Raw genomic sequence first — 17,104 nt, 5'->3', positions numbered from 1 at the left:
GTATTAGTTAATCTTACCTTGTTACTTTAAAAATACGCAGGAGACGAACACAGCGAAACACTGAAATTCCAAGGGGTGACATAATTTCCAACTCCACCAAAATGGTTTCAACAATGCCACCACAAACAACGAAGCAATCAAAGCGGTTAAAAAGAGAAACAAAATAAGCCTGTAGACCCAAGCTGTACATCTTTACTAACATTTCACAGGTGAACAAAGCCAGAAGAACTTTATTTGCGATATCTGGAACAAAATATTAAAAAAAAAAAAAATAACATGATATTTCTGAGTTGTCTCATAGCTTCCATTTTCATTTTAACATCTTAATATTATACTTTCTATAAGGCCTGTTGCTTAAAAAGGAAGAAATGAATGGTTTTATTAATTATGTTTTATATTTTTATTTTTTACTTTGGATAGTATTTGTTGCTTAACGTGACACGAGTTACACAAGAATGCCAACCTTCCTGCCAACCTAAGTACTATTTGTTTTTCCAACATGTTGGGTAGTTCATGGCTGCTCAACTCACAACCTGAGTCCACACTAAAAACTGAACAACGCAGTCCATAATGTGCTGTACCAATTACCATTTTCTTCCTCACCTTTCAAGCATGATTTAACAACAAAAGTACAGGTATTTGCAATTTAGTATTGTCCATTCTTTTGCTGGTATGCAATTAAGCTGTGTTATGGAAATGGAAATCTAATAGTCAACCATTTCTTGTATTGCCTTTTGGGTGGGCTGAAAATCTTCAGGACAGCAACAAACAAAATGACAAAGTATGAAATATATACAGAATGCAAGTATCCACAGTTACAAACAGGACAAATAATTTTTGTCTGTACCTTGGATCTGGGTCAGCCAGTCAGGTTGGTTATAATGTTCTGATGAGATAGTTAATGTGTTCAGAAAGACCAAGACAATAACAAGCCAATAAAATGTGACAGATTTTACTGCAGCTCTACATTTTCTTCGATTAAATCGATTCCAGCGACGCCAGCGTCGACTGAAAGTTCAAATAAAAGTAAATTTTTATCATACAGAAATGGCATGTCAACTTAAAGAGGGTTTCATCTCTGAAGAAGTATAGTGCAAGTATACACGTGTGAGTAGGTGCATCGACATAAAACGTAAAGTAATTCAGTTACTTGTGTAAATTATTATCAGTTGCAGATTAAGGAGTGCTAATTTCTTATTCCTCTTTTAGATTTTGTTTTTAAAAGTAAACCACATCTTCAGGAGTGACAATTATATTGAACTGGATTCAATACTTCAATGAGTAACAAGGCAATCAAGTAACCTGTCTTCCCAGGCCCCATAAAATTAATAGTAGTAAAGAAAATTCCACAAAGCAAAAGAAATAGAATTCAGATTACATTTAGTCTCAAAATGTAGGCTTTAAGTTAATCTGTGCAGACAGGAATAAAAATGACACTAAACACCTTCGAAATTTGTTATAAATAACTAGGTATATTGGTTATCACTTCCAGTGCCTGAATTAGGAGATAACATATTGACTATATGTAAAGCTAGAAATGCTTTAAATCTCCCTCAGTAAACAGAATCTATGTACAATAATGCTGCAATAAAAACATCTGAGCTGTCAACGCATTCAGACATTAACATTTTCTTTGCACACCTTAAACTTTTAGCACTGGAAATAAATACATGTTTTGATGGTACAAAGATGTTTCAGACCTTTGCAGTATTCTAACTCTGTGAAGGAACTGTACCCTGTCCTGACCTAAAGCAACACTGCATTCAAGAACACTCTTATCTTGCCAGTCCTTGGCTCAAGAGTGCGATGCCTGCAGCCAGCAATGGGAGGGCTCACTTACCAGGTAGGTCAACAGCTTTTCTTACTTACAGAACACTCAATCTTTTAAGCAAACGAGATAAAGATAATATTGTTTGGATCTCTCTATTCATACAAGCCAAGAGCAGCCTCACTGTCTGTGAGTCATCGCTCTCTAAAGCCAACGGGACTTTTCTTCCCCGGGGCCTGTGGAATCAGTGACAAAATGCTCCAACTAAATGGCGCACGTACGAAAATGCTCCTGAGGAGTGTGCAATGGCACGCACATGTACAAGTGCTTGAATGATATGAGCATATTAAAAAAAATAAAGAAATGAAGCAAAAATTCAAAAAGGAGAATAACAGTAATTGTCTACTTTCATTAGACTGGAATAACTAAAGGAATAAGTAGAAATAGTCAATAAGTAGCTGGCTTGTTGTGACAAAAGAACTGGGGAATATACAAAATCAGAAAATACATTATATGAATTTCTCTCAATAATCTTCAATTTTTCAGTAACCATTCCTCCCAGTTATAAAGCGCTAACATTCATGATGGGGAAAGAATGAAACGTAGCCTTTTATTTTGAAGAAAAAAATTCATTTTCATAAATTTGCAATGACATAATACTGTTTTATGAAATTTTGAAGCATTTTTCACAAAATATAGCAGTTGTATAAGTATTCAAACCACAATTTCAATTGATACAGTTTGTTACAACAAACCAAATTATTCAGTGTTTATGTTCTCATTAAATAATTCATCACTTTTTCTTCATAATTATTTGTAAGTAAACCATTATTCTCATTTTCATTTGCTCAAATATTCATGTTTAGGGGCTCCTTTAGGTCCCAGTCACAAATCTGAAACCAATTGAAATAGGAAGTCCAGACTTGCACCGTGACTGAACTCAGTATCCCATCAAGTCAGCCTATGAAGTTTAGCTTGGTTATCTGCAATCAATTTGTATTTTCCATATTGCTAGTAGATCTATATAAAACTAGCAACATTCAGTTTCAGATTATTTTTTATCTGTGGTGTTTCAGAATAACATGGCACTTTTTAAACTGCACTCTGTTGCTCAAACCATATGTGTAATTCTTGTATCTGTGAATTAAGAGTACCTTGTGTTTTCACTAGTTAGCTCACAGAGATGTAAAGATTGATGCTCAAGATAAATTCTTCTGTATTTGTGGGCACTAACATCTGTGCAGGAACCCTTGCCTTCACTACTAGAATAGAAAAGCAGCAGCTCTAGTATCAAAACATCTCAAATCCACCTGGAAGATTACAAATAGATCATATCTATCTATCTATCTATCTACCTACCTATTTATATATGCTAGAATAATACGTGGTTGATATAAACTGGCAGATAATCCACTTCTAGGATGTAGTGCTCTTAACCTAGCTCCCATCTGACTCATCAGAAATATATTTCCAAAGCCTAACTTCAGATTTCACTCATGACATAGCAGGTAAGGCATACAATAAGAAGTATTTTCTACTTTTATGCAAAAGCAAAAAAGTTCACAGTCAAACAAATACTCTTTCCAAATTATGTCCTGAGTTACTTTGCACCGAGACACAGAGTAATTCTATTGCAGAACAACATTCCTGAGGCTGATGTGAGAATCAGGCCAGAAGACTGATAATTAGATCAAGATTTGGCATTTTCAAACAGTAATATTTAAAGTACAATAAATAAAGAATAAACATGTTAGATCTTAATGACATGTAAAGTGTATCAAGAAAAAAAAAAGCAATTAAAAAAGAGATGAAAATACTGACCTGAACTTGGATTTTGAGATGGTTTGACTAAAAGAAAAGAAAAATAAAATTTTAAGAGTGCAGAAAAATTAGCTAACACAACTTCAATCTCTTTGGAATGATGGAATTTTTCAAATCAATAAATTGGAATTACATATACATAACAATAATGTTACTATTTGTTATTTATTTTCTGTGATACCATTCTAAAAGCTCTACAAATATTCTAAGTAAAATAAAACAAATCATTTAAAACTAAGTAAATTATCCAATGAGTAGAATATGCTGGGAAAGCAGGAAAATCTTTGCAAACAAACAGCAAATACCATCATGTAGACAATTTCCTTACGGTTCATACTATTCCATTTTGGATCATAATTACATTCAATAAAATCTTACAGGAAAAGGGTGAGGGGGTGTCCTGGTTTTGGCTCAGATAGAGTTAATTTTCTACCTAGCAGCTGGTATGATGCTGTGTTTTAGATTTCAGATAAGAATAATGTTGATAATCTGATATCTCAGTTGTTGCAGAGCAGTCCTTACACTTGGTTGAGGACTGACAGCTTCTCATGTTGGCTGAAGGTACACAAGGAGGGCTGGAAGGGGAAAGAACCACGACAGCTGACCCAAACTGGACACAAGGATATCCCACACCATACAGTGTTGTGCTGAACAATAAAAGCTGGGGGATTGGCTGGGGGAGCTGTCACTGCTCAGGGACTGGCTGGGCATTGGTCAGCAAGTGGTGAGCAATTGCACTTGTATCACATTTTTGTTTCTTTTCTTCCTTTCTTCCTTCCTTCCCTTTCCTTCTTTCTTTCTTTCCCTCAAACCACAAGTTCTAGCACTTTTACCTTTTTAGCTCTCTCTGCTCCATCCCACCGTAGGGGAATGAGCCAATGGCTGCAGGGTGCTGAGCTGCCCGCTGGGCTGAATCATCAATGTGTACTCACCATAAGCTCCCACAGCATGCTGGGTTCTCTCCTTCTCCACTCACATTCTCTGTGTTCACTGACTCGGTTTCACTGGTGGGCATGCTTGCTGTTAGGAGACAGCAATTGTTTTAGATTGATAGCCAAGCAGGGCATTACACAGCATCTGACCTCCTGCTCTATGGCAAGAATACCTCCAGATTTTGCAGATCTAATGAGAGCTCAGAAGGGCTGAGGAATAGCAGATGAAGTTAAACAGACACTTCATCAGTCCTTCACATGTCGCAAAAGAAAGCACACAGAATACCAGAGTGTATTATAACTTTTTGTTCTGTTTCAGCAACTCGTCATAACTGCATAAATGCACTACAGAATGCAATGTAGAGAAAATGTGGAACAAAGAGAACATAACTAATAAATAAACCAGTGCTAGAATCTGCAACCTTTTAAGTGTCCTGTTACCACTTTGGAGGTGATTATCAGTTGAACTCTTGCTAACACATTGCTAATTCCAAGAAATGCTACAGTTCCTCTGAAAATAGGGACTTGCATTTTGATCATGCTGGCCACTCTGTGATTTTCATTTTATTAAGAAATTATCAAAACAAGACATTAAAAACCAACTGTGCCCGCAAATATCACATGAGAAGTCAGGAAGGAGCACTGGGAATGTCAGAATGGGTACTACAAGGGATGTAGCAGAAAGGGGGCTGTTACATTTGTAACATCAGTTAATTACAGCACATGTGGTGGATCACAGAGCAATTGAGGTTGGAAGGGACCTTTGGAGGTCACCTGGTCCAATCCCCACTCAAGCAGGGATCAGAGTTAGCAATTGCAGCTAGTGATTTATTAGACAGAGCTCACTTGTCAATTGTTCATCACCATTTACTTCTACCAACATAGAATAAGTGTTAGGAAAGGATGAACAACCAAAGTTCTTAATACTTCCTAGGGGGAAACAGTACCTCTGTGCAAAGGAAGCACTGAAGGAAAACCTCAGGAACAAGAAAAATGTCAAATCAATGTTTCTGGCTTATATAGTAGAAATACCATATGGAGTAAGGAAAGAGAGAGGGTGGAAATTACCAAAGAACAGCAAGAAAAAAAGCACAAAATAATATCTTAAAGGTATTCTGGGCTGTGCCTCCTGATAATTCGCTGCTTTGGGGATATATATACTCCAAAGAATGTGTCTGTAGACTGAGTAATGAAGGCAGAAGTGCTACAGTGCCTCTTTCTGTTCTGGTAGCTTAAAAGAGGCTTGAAGTGGCTTTATTAAACACATTAACATAAGTGAGAATCAAGCACTGAATTTTCTGTTTTGTCTACAAATCAGGTACAAAATGAGAGCTGTTAGTGTTTCTCCATAGCCTCTATATTGCCTCAGTACTGATCTAGAGATACATGCAGGTAGGAAGGTTTACGTGCTCATCAGTTCCATAATTGAGAGACTGATTGCTTCTATGCAGCAAAAGCTGAGAACCTGCCCCCACAAATGTAAGTCACCACGGTATGAAATGCTAAACACAGACTTGGCATAGCAAAGGAAAACACAAATATCCATGCAGGTGTTTGAATAAAACAAGGCACTCCAAGCAGTAAGCACAGCAAAACTTTTTTCACAAGGTTCTTCTGTTTTGGTTATTCTTTCTAAATATTAATTTAACCATGATATATACAAAAAAAGTCCCTTGCCAGCACCTGCAAGTGCCTCAGTTATAGTATTATATAAGTGAAAGTTAAAAAAAAAATGAACACTGCTAGTCCTGTATCAACTTCACAGCTTTCAGTCATGGAGTTAAAAGGAATTTCATTCAAAACTAAAGCAGGTAATCTTCACTGGTATCCAAATTGAATAATTAATATTGTCAATGTTTTAAGAAAAAACAAAAAGACAAAACTACTTTAAGCACTACCTCAGACCTTCAGAATGAAGAGTTATTACTTAAAAATGTCAATATCTTTTGTAATAAACGCAAGGAGTTTCTCTGTCTAGCAAGGAAATAGCTGTCTTTTGCTGTGTGACATCACACTGTTAGGAAACACAACCTGAAAGCCACCAGGTGAACAGTTTAGCACTTGTGAAGGGCAACTGCACACGTAAGAGTGCAGAAGTCTCATTTCAAACATTGTCATTAAGAGCTGCTCTAAAAAAACAGAGCTAGGCTCACCTTTGCAGTAAGTTTTACACAGGCAACATGTGTGACTGCTTCTCATGCTCATGTCCAATACACCAACCCTTCTGTCATCTAGGAGTACTCCTAGAATCCAGTCACTCAGTATCACACAAATGCTATTCATTTTGAATACGTGACAAATAATTTTAAAAAAATTGATAAAGTAATATAATTTGGACCCATGTCTACCCAGTGATATCAGCCCTTTTTGAACATGGCTGCATTTAAAAAAAAAAAACAAATTTCAAAGACAAAAATCTTTGCTCCTATTGTCAGTTCTGTAGCCAGGATGTCACCCTTCATTTCAAAGAGGGTACTGCTCTAGCTTCATTAGTGACTTGCAGGTGCTGTGTTACTAAAAGGGAAGAGAAGAAAAACCTGTTCAACTGAAATGAGGAACGCAACTACCATTATCTTGGAATTTGTCTGCCAACAGAAAAACTTGACAGAAGTACTGAGAAAAGCAACACGTGTAAGCCTAGCTCCAACAATGCTGACAAGTCTTTAAACTTTTAGCTAGATGGAAAGAGCAAAACCACTGCATGACCACATTCACACTAACTAATGCAAGCAACTAGGCAAGTCTTGAAAGAGTCCCAGGAGCACAGCTTTGAGAGGGTGGTGTGTGCTGGGCACACTGAGGAAAGATAGCAGATTTTCTTTATTTGTCTTTTTTTTTTTTGCCTTTATTTTAAAGGAAAGAATGCTTGCATTAGGCAGTATAGCTAACCCATACAGCATGCAGCTTGATACCTTCCTGAGGATAGAGAAATTAGGCCAAAAGTATCACCTATTAAATTTTATTTATGAGGATAAGGAACAGCTACTGGAAAGAATCTTATGATTACTAAACACGGTGCTATACTGGCAACATTCTAAAGCAAACCTTGCAGAATGCTCTCCTTGTGCCTGTTAATAACTGGTTGGCTGATAATTCCATAGTTCCATTACCTTCAATACTGTCCTAATTCTTTGTCAAATCAATACATTGATTTTCTGAATTCTTTATGCCAAATCTTTGAGGTGGTCACAAAGGAAATCAGCACAAAAAATCCCAGAAGAGAATTCATCAAAAATTCATCACAAATTTCCCCAAATCTACTTTCTGCAAAGCACAGAAAGAAGAGAGGAGAAAGCACATCAGAAAGAAGGGATTCTCGCTGCTCTGACTGTGAAGCACCTCAGGATAAGTTCAGCTTACGGAGAGGCTGCCAGGAAGATGTTGCACATGACACAGCAGTGAGGTGTCTGCTTACACAGTGCAGATTTCATTTTGGTTCTGCCAGCATTCATTTCTGTGGGCTCTCTCTCTCTTTTTTTTTTTTTTTTGTCAGCCCTCAAAAACTCCCAACAGGTTGAAATGGTTTGGTTACATGACAGTGGAAGGAGAGTGAAATAATCCATCTTACCATACATGAGTACGTAAATAATTTTAAGCTGATTCAATATTCATTGAAAATGAGTCCATACCATTCTAGCAATTCCTGAATTAATCTTGCACATTCTGTTAAGGACCAGATTTTCAAGCCTCAGTCTGAGTCACAATAGTGATCATTTCATGACAGCAAGGATATCAGCTGCTCCAGAAAATTCATTTTACATGGGACTAAAAACAGATCTCCTAACTGCTGTCACTGTGATTATGTCAAATCAATACATTTTCCAGTATTAAAAGGAACAGATCTGAAAGTATGTACCACATAAGAACCCTTGTCTGCCTCCACTGTGGATGAGAGAGAAAATAAAGAAAACACCCATTACAGAAAACTATCAAAAACAAGAGCAGATACAGTAAAGGTGTTTGGTTTTGACTTTTTTTTTTTCTGTTGTTAGATTCTACATTAAAATTAGAATTAAATAGCAAATACTGCTATTATTATATTATAGACATGCTATTTAAAACTTGCAGTAAATTATAAAGCTTGTGACATACTGTCATGGATTTTTTCACGCCTGAATTCAAAGCATGTTTTGTATATGGTATCTTTAAACAAGAAAGCCTGCACTTAAATAAAAACATTCAAAGTCACTTCAGTTAAAATCTAAACAGATTAAAAACTATCCTGTAAAAAGACAGAGCACTGCAGCACCAGTCTATCAGGAACATGCACTTAGAAGAGCAGAACTGCATGCACCAGTATCTCCATGCTGTAGATGTATATGTCTATGGTACAGAAAATGCATATAATATGTGCTTTCAAAAGTTACCACATCAAATGCAGAGAAAGCTCAACTGCAAACTCGAACATGTTTTACCATGTTTATTGGAAGACCGGCCAAAGCAACTAAGTCTGCTTTTCTTCTTTTCTTCCATTAAGTCAGCCAGTGTAACCCCTTCGCGTTAAGTACATGTAATCCCAGCATTTACACAGTAGATGGCAGCAGTTGCAACGCAAAAAAAATAAAAACGTGTCCATATATACAGCACAAGCAATATCAGACAAAACAAATTGAAATTGCTAACAGAAAAGCTTATCAGAGCTACAGTCCTCACCTCTCAGGATTTTTGGAATTTGAGCTAAATTCGAACTCCTCTGAAGTCAATGGGAGATTCTTTTTGCTGACCTCAGAGTAAGTAGCTTTTAGCTCATGTAAATACAACAGCTAGTCTTTTCCTAGAGACACAATGGCAATTCTACTAGTTAAAAGGTTTCCCCTTGTTCAACAGCAATGAATACTTGTCCACCAGCAGGAAAAAAAGTACAAATACATGGTTTTCACACATAAATAACTTATGTTAGAACCTAAATAAGTCCAGTTAGAATTTTTAAAATGCAAAGGAACCTGAACGTTTTTACAGGATCACGTAAAAAAACAGTAGTTATTGATTTAACTGCCTTTGAGATCTGCACCTTTTCCTGCCATGGAGAGACCTTCCGTATCCTACACCCAAAACTCTCGGACATCATGGAAGATCATTATGGTGATCTTCCATCACCATAACATCAGTGGCAGTCTTGATTGTCCAGAGGCACTCAGTGTAGTTCTGTGGCTTCTTCTACCCACACTGGAGCCCAGCTCTCTTTTGCTTCAAAGACAGTTCTTTGAAGCAAGAAATCATTGGTATATTTGAACTAAATTTATTTCCTAACTTGACTACTCAACATTATTAACCTGATGATAGCTACCTAAATTTCACCTCACTCACAAAGTAGATTATTACAGTTATATTCCAAACCCAAAAGCTTTCTCTAAGTAACTGGAGTAACTGGATAGATAGCTCAAGCTCTCTCATCACACCTTGCCACACAACACTACGTGCAGCACAACACCTTTGAATGCAACACAATATGAGGTGGAGTGCTTGAGCAAGCCTTCCTCCTTTACATCGTGCAGCATTTGGTACTAAAAATGAATTCCCCAGCCCCATATTCAAGCACACGTGCATAAAGCCAGAGGAGTGCTAGGAGACTATTTGCTGGAAATTTCCACTCAACACACACGTACACAAGCCTGCTCAGTGCCAAAGGAATGCTTTCAGATCAATAGTTGACTGTAAAACAAAACATTGAGCTTGCGCAAAGCATTTTTTGAACCTTTTATGACTCAGCCAAACCAGAAATGATTTTTGTGATGTGACTGGAATGTACAACTTAGAGACCACTCCAGATAATTGCGTGTGCTGTGTCTGCTTTGTGGAGGAAAATTGATGTTAAGATCAGTATCTTGCCAGAAGCAGTTCACAACATCTCAGCCACAGTTAAGGGCCCGGAATACTGAAACCTTTACAACCCTGATCTCTTACTTCACTTTCCTCAAAACAACATCTACAATACCAGCAGGGCTGCAGAAGCAGGAATCACATCAGGTCTGCCAGCTCTCTTTATGCTCTACTGCTAGAATGGTAGACATCAAGCTGATGGGACTAAATAGATATCCCTTAAGTAGACAAAAGCTGACCACCTGCAAAGGAAACATTATTCACTGAAGAGCAGGGCTGTATTGATCACCCCACAGTAAATTCATTCACGAAGATCTACATTTCAACTACTTTACTCAGATGTCAAAGGAATACTGCTAACATTTGCTTTGTAGGGGTATTAGGACCAGCTGATAGGCAATGTATCAGAACTTTAAGATACAACACAAAGTATTCAGTAGTTTTATAATGCTGATAATGAGGCTTCTAGTATTCTTTGGTATTTTGTGTATTAGTAACTTGGCTTTGATTTTTTATATTTAAAATAGAAGCAAACATCTGAAATTCAGTTCTTGGGATTTAATTAATTAATTACATCTCCTATCTTACTGTTACACTAAAAATCTCTTACAGATCTTGAATTACCCCAGAACGCCTACATTAACAATGTAGATTAAAAAAACTCAAAAAAACTCTCTCAAAACCAACAACTAAGCAGACAAGTATTTCTGATTTATGATAGATCAACACGATCTACAAACTGTTTAAAGAATGCTGGAGCAAAAAGTTCTTCTGCAGTGTATTAACAAGCAGACCATTGGAACAGGATGCAAAAAGCTCCCAGGGATTTCGCCTGCAAACCAAGTCAGTGGTGACCACAGGTCACAGCACAGTTGACATCATCCACAACCCTGTATGGTGGACTTGTACAGTATATTTACTTTGTAAAATATGCACTTATTCACTTCTCAGTTTAAGGATTGCATACTGACAAATTCATATTTTATGCATACTTTCCAAACAAAAATATTAACAATAACTAATATAGGCAACTCTGTGAACTCTTTGGCTTTTATGCACTGCCCTAGATAAGACTCATTTCTATGGGTGATGTTGTATCTATTTCACATTTCTATCTGTAACGTTCACTTATAAAGTAGTGCAGTATAAAACTGTTGCTCCTATCTTCAACAGTAAATATTTAAGCTTCTGGAAAGGACTATAGTTTTCAAGAGCAGTTCACAAGGTAGCAGTGCTAGTGCAAAAAAAGGAGTACAGTAAAAATGAATTATTTCAACACAAAAAAAATGTTTTTCTGAGTTGCCTTTGACAATCTAATTGTTTGTCACACTGCCTTACATATACTTTCTGAAGTATGAACCAAATAATAAGGTGCTATTTAAAATCAATACCTATATTGGAATTTGGGCTTTAATCTTACATTCAGTATTATACCAGCAACATCCATGCTTTCATTTACATATAGCACTAGAAGTTCTCTATTTGTTTATTATTCAAACACAGCTAAGAAACTAAAATACCTTATATAAAATTATTACATTAAAATCCTGCTAATTAAAATTTCTCACATACAGAAACAAGATGATAACTCAAAGTTTTTTGCAAGATCACAAACCTAACTTGCTTCTTTATGTTGGGACTCCGATCAGAAGCACTAGAAAGTTATTGTGGTAATAGACTACTATTTCCATTATACATTACTGTATAGACTAATATGCTGTAAGTAAGTGACAGTTATACTTCTTACCATTCCATAAAAGTACCCCTAAATTTTCCAATTTCTAATTGTATATGAAAACTTCTAGTAGAAAAGACTCGATATAATGGTATTCTTGAATATCAGAATGATCAAGAGTGTCATTTCCTCACTTTGAAACTCAAAAAAATCCTATTAGCACGAATTACTGGAGTTTTGACTGTATACTTTAAGCTTTTTAAGTCATTGCTTCTACTGCATGCAACTACACATATACATATAAACACATATTCTTCTTGATCAAGGACTTATGGTGATACTTAGTGGTATGCAGCTTATATGCACTAACTTTTTAGAGAATACAAATAAAGCAAAGTTTTTCAATCTGAGTAGACTGAGTGCAGGCTAAGAGTTGTAAATGGACAGGTCAGAGAAAAATTCTAAATTTATTGTAAAATTCTAAATTCTTTTCCATGACTTCAAGTATCAATATATTAATAGACATGACTGTTCTGCTAATAAACACTTATGCAAACTTAAAATCAGAGATCAACACCAGCTAGGCTGCATTCTCCCCAGTGTAACTCACTGAAAGCAATCAAACCATTCCACACAGAATCAGCACAGAGTAAAGAACACATACTGTTCCGTTTGCCTTCTTCATCAGCCTCTTCATCATTCTCAGGATCAATGTCTTCTGCCTGTGTAATCCAGTCTAAATATCCCTTCAGATCTTCTTCAAGCTGCTGTTTTTCACGTAGCTTCTGAAAGTCCCCTCGGGCCTTGGCTTTTTCTCTTTCCTTGGAAAATTCCCTATCAAATTCAGATAAAGCAGAAAAAAAAACTAATTTTCGGTTTGCCAGGCATTTTGATCTAGGTCTTGACATTGCAGAATCACATACTGACATAGATAATGAACTGCATCAACCACACAGAAGATTGGAAAGTTTTTTTAAAAACAAGACAGTGGTGCAAAGAAGTCATGGCAAATCCCCATTGTATTACACCAGAACTTTCAGAGCTCTTATGATTCAATTGAAAATTAAACAAGATTCTTAATTCTTCCAAGACAGTTTATATGCCACCATTTTTTATGTGCTCTTATAAAGAGTTTTAAAGATCAACTGTATCTAATGGCTAAGAAGACAAACTGGATTGCATGAATAAAGTGATTTCAGAGAACTGAGTTGAGTAACACTTCCAACAAAAAGGAAATTCTGGCATTTAGTCTTAAAAAACTTCCTTCCTCTTCCAGCTATGGCTCACTGTCCATGTCCAAAGATACATACTCACTGCCAAGTCTCATTCACAGAACACCACTAACAAGCCCTCTCTCTATTCCACCAGGCAGAGGCACCTGTGGTGTTTGAAATCTGGATGTTTTGCCCTGTTACTCTCTGTAGCAGATCCTGGAAATTCTGTTTTAACAGATGAGAATTGCATCTCTTTTCAAGAGTTGAATCCTCTGCCTGGTTGCTCCCATTGTGAGAAATACACAGCATTTGACTTAGCCTAGTTTAGCTTTGTGATTTCGTCCATTCCCTGAATTGTCTGGAATGACCCTCATACTAATTAAGTCACACTCTTTGAGAAGCAAGTGCATAAAATGACCTTTTGAGCAGTCTTCCAACCCGAATCACCCCATGAATCTACAGTTCCCTTAGGTATGAATGTCTCAGGACAAATACCAAGTAAGCTCTTGCATCACGCTTCATACACTGACACTTAAAATGCTCAGCCTGATATGCTGATACACAATCTCTAAATGCATATCTCAGTTTGCTAGAAGGATCAAGCATTTTCTGACTTGTCTGAGTATCAACCTGTTTGATGAGGGGTAGATAAGAATCTTTTGAACTATACTGTAACAAGGTACTAACTCAAGATTAAAAATTCAGCTTTTTCCAATTAACTCATTTATCTTACCCTGGGACTAAATAAATTCAGAAAATGGCTGCTACAGTTTGTATTACTATGGATTTACAACTCCTTTATATACTGTGATCTTTCACTTGAAAATATCCCCTAATTAGCTCACGTTCAAGGGGAAACTTTTTAAAGCACTGAAAATGTCTTCGTTCAAAGTTAAGAAAAATATTATGAAATTCCTGTGTTCAAAAGTGTAAGGCTTGCAAAATATTTGAACACGTTAAACACAATTATCAATATGCTAACAAAATACAGAAAAATAATAGAAAGTTTTACATTTTTTGAAAATATTATTTCAGTTCCATGGCATACATTCCTTATCTGTAATTGTCAATGTATAATCTTTGCTTTTCCTATTTTTTCTTATTTTATTTTCAGTCTCTAAACATCATCTAAACACTAAATTCCTGCTTTGACATTAGAAAATTTAAGAGTTAAGCTCTTTATATGCAACTGTTCAGAATGTTATATTTTTGTTATGCTGAAGAAGTGAAATACAGCTGCAAAATCTGATAGACACTACAAATACAGCTAAGAACTTCAACAAAAATTAGTTTTGGCACATGGAGATCATTCTGTTCTGATAGCACCTCAATGTAGCTGAAGAATGCCAGAGCTTGCTTTGCATTTGCTACCATTCGCCAAGCATCCAAGGGTGAGGTGAAGGCCATCTCTTCACAGAAATGCTTGTGAGAGACAGCACTTAGCAGATCTCTATGAGGGATAACTGCTTTAATTAAAATTTTAATTATTATTATTATTTTTAAAGGATTTCATTGTTTTGACAGCAGAAGTCACATGCCTGTAAGAAATTACTGGTTTATGCAATCGTTTAGGCTCATCCCAGAGTATGAAAGATGCTGTCCTTTACATCTGACTGAGGCAGTGTACCTGTGACTGCACCAGCAGTACATCTGGAAAATAGAGCTTTCATAGCATACTATGAAATCTGAAGCAATAATCTTTCTAGCTTTTGCTCACTACTCTTGTTTCGTCTTTTGGTATCTTTCATTAGAGTGAGGAATTTGTGATTTGTGTGGGTAAAGTAAAATGAAAACTACTGTTATTGTATGAAAGTCATTGTAAAATGAAACAGTTGGCAAGGCTGCTACTTTGAACATCACTTCACCCATGACTGAGCCCTCCTTTAACCTCGTCTTTATATTAAAATAGCTGTATGCAGAGGATTAAGCAGTTTTTATACACACGGCTATCTATGACCTTTCCCTTCAATACAGCACAGAAGCCAGACATTAGTCTTGGTTAAGTGCTGTGGCAATGTATCAGAAGAGAGAGATGTAGAGGTGCTTAATTTCCACAATGTTTTAAAATTTTACCTAAAATTTTAAAAACCCAACTGTCTGCAGTGCCCTTGCTCAGCAAGGACCTACCGGTCAAACTAGAGATAAGGGCATGTATAGGCAGTGGAAGAAGGGAAGTGTGGCCTGGGAAAAATGCAGGGATGGAACTGAACTTGGCAAGGGATGTGAAAAATAATAAGAAGGGACTCTACAGGTAGATTGGTACCCCCAATAAATGACAAGGGAAAGCTGGTTAAAACAGACATGGAAAAGGTTGAGGTACTGAATGGGATCTTTGCCTCAGTCTTCAGAGGCTACCAGACTCACTGTGCCTTTCAGAACCCAGAACCTCTAGATGGGAGCTGGGGGAACAAAATCCATCCCACTGTAAGAGAAGAGCAAGTCCAAAATCACTTAACGAGACTGAATGAGTATAAGTCTACAGGGACTGATGGCATGCATCTCAAGGTCCTGAAGGAACTGACTGATGCAGTTGCCAAGTCATTTTCAATGATATTAGAAAAGTCACAGCAGCCAGACAAAGTCCCCAGTGACTCCTCTTCACAAACACAAAGTATAAGAGTGGAATTAAATTGAACTGGAAATGAAATGATTATCCTGTTAGCAGAGAAAATGTATTTTTTCCAAGAAAAAAAAAAGAAAAAACAAGTTAATTGAAAAAGCCTGTGGAGGTGAGGTGGAGGAGAAATGTTGGCTCTTTAACACTGCTGATAAAGACATTTAGACAACAAAATATTTGGATATATAGACAAATATGCAGATTTTGGCTGTTTTCCTGGAAGAAGGAATAAGAGAGCTGCTTGTGCAGCATTTCATGGCTACAGAGACTGTAGGCTAGTTCCAGGGCAGAAAGGAAAGGCTTCTGGTCATGTGGGCATCATTAATCTAAGCATCATTAGACCAATGGCCTGAACTGGCCTCTCTGACTGTGATCAACGCAGAACTCAGCCCAGAAGCCTATGAAGATGACAGGCTTAGGAAGCTATACATTAATTGTGTTAAGTGGACCTCCACAATGTGAATATTTGTTTTCACAAACGGCTGTAGTAAGGGCTAATTTCAAAATAAATATTTCATTTTGTTTTGATAAAGATGATCTAGATGTGGTATGTGAAAGTGTAAATTTGGGTGTTGGGTTTTTTTTTTTGTTGTTGTTTGTTTGTTTGTTTTGCTTTGTTTCATTAATTAACTTGATAAAAATTGTATTCAAAGAGATGTTGTGACTGTGGTAACATTCATAAGGGTCTCCCCACTTAAATGTGATTTTAATCAGTCTCCACTCAAGTTACTATAAATTGAAAAACACTGAGAGGCTACTCTGATCTGACACACCAGCAGATATGAAATGGAAACCTGGTAAGATGAGTGCTGCTCTATCTCGTGTGCATCACTGAGGCAGCGATGATAGGAAACAAGAAGTTCCACCTCTAAGTGTAAACTAGGATGGTGCTTCTTGGCTGGCTATGTTACTGACCTTGCAAACCTATGCAGCCAGAATGGGAGAGACAACTCATCTACTGCAGTACGTAACTTAATGTGCACAGAGTCTGCTACATGGAAAGTGTTATGGGAATGCTATATGTCAAACCATCACCCAGACATCCTAGACCCTTGTTCATTCACAGAGTCACACATTCACAGAAATGTACTCACAGAAGTACAGTGTTGGCCACCAGACTCAGAAGATTTCACGCAGCAGTAACCATACCAACAAATCAGCAGAATCACATCAGAGAACTCAAACTACACAGTGACACAGACAACAGCTCCTGCTGGGCCTACTGTGTACCCCAGGTGTAAAGAGATATTTTAAAAG

General features: G+C 36.9%; 1 protein-coding gene across 9 annotated transcripts in view; it reads right to left on the bottom strand.

The window, feature by feature from the left end:
• The window catches only part of CACNA1D (calcium voltage-gated channel subunit alpha1 D), a 170,212-nt gene that overhangs the window by 64,955 nt on the left and 88,153 nt on the right, over window positions 1-17,104 (bottom strand). For all 9 annotated transcript variants that reach the window (XM_090148162.1, XM_090148157.1, XM_090148156.1 and 6 more), the window contains 5 exons: window positions 12,681-12,850; window positions 4,522-4,609; window positions 3,590-3,616; window positions 848-1,008; window positions 18-243 (listed from right to left, as the gene is read on the bottom strand). In XM_090148162.1, the coding sequence (XP_090004288.1) occupies window positions 18-243; window positions 848-1,008; window positions 3,590-3,616; window positions 4,522-4,609; window positions 12,681-12,850 (672 nt within the window). The remainder of the gene's footprint in view (window positions 1-17; window positions 244-847; window positions 1,009-3,589; window positions 3,617-4,521; window positions 4,610-12,680; window positions 12,851-17,104) is intronic.

Source organism: Phasianus colchicus, chromosome 11 (genome assembly GCF_987193195.1).
Source record: "Phasianus colchicus chromosome 11, bPhaCol1.hap1.1, whole genome shotgun sequence".
NCBI lineage: Eukaryota > Metazoa > Chordata > Aves > Galliformes > Phasianidae > Phasianus > Phasianus colchicus.
Note: the sequence above shows the minus strand (reverse complement) of the source record. Positions and strands in the feature narration are given on the sequence as shown.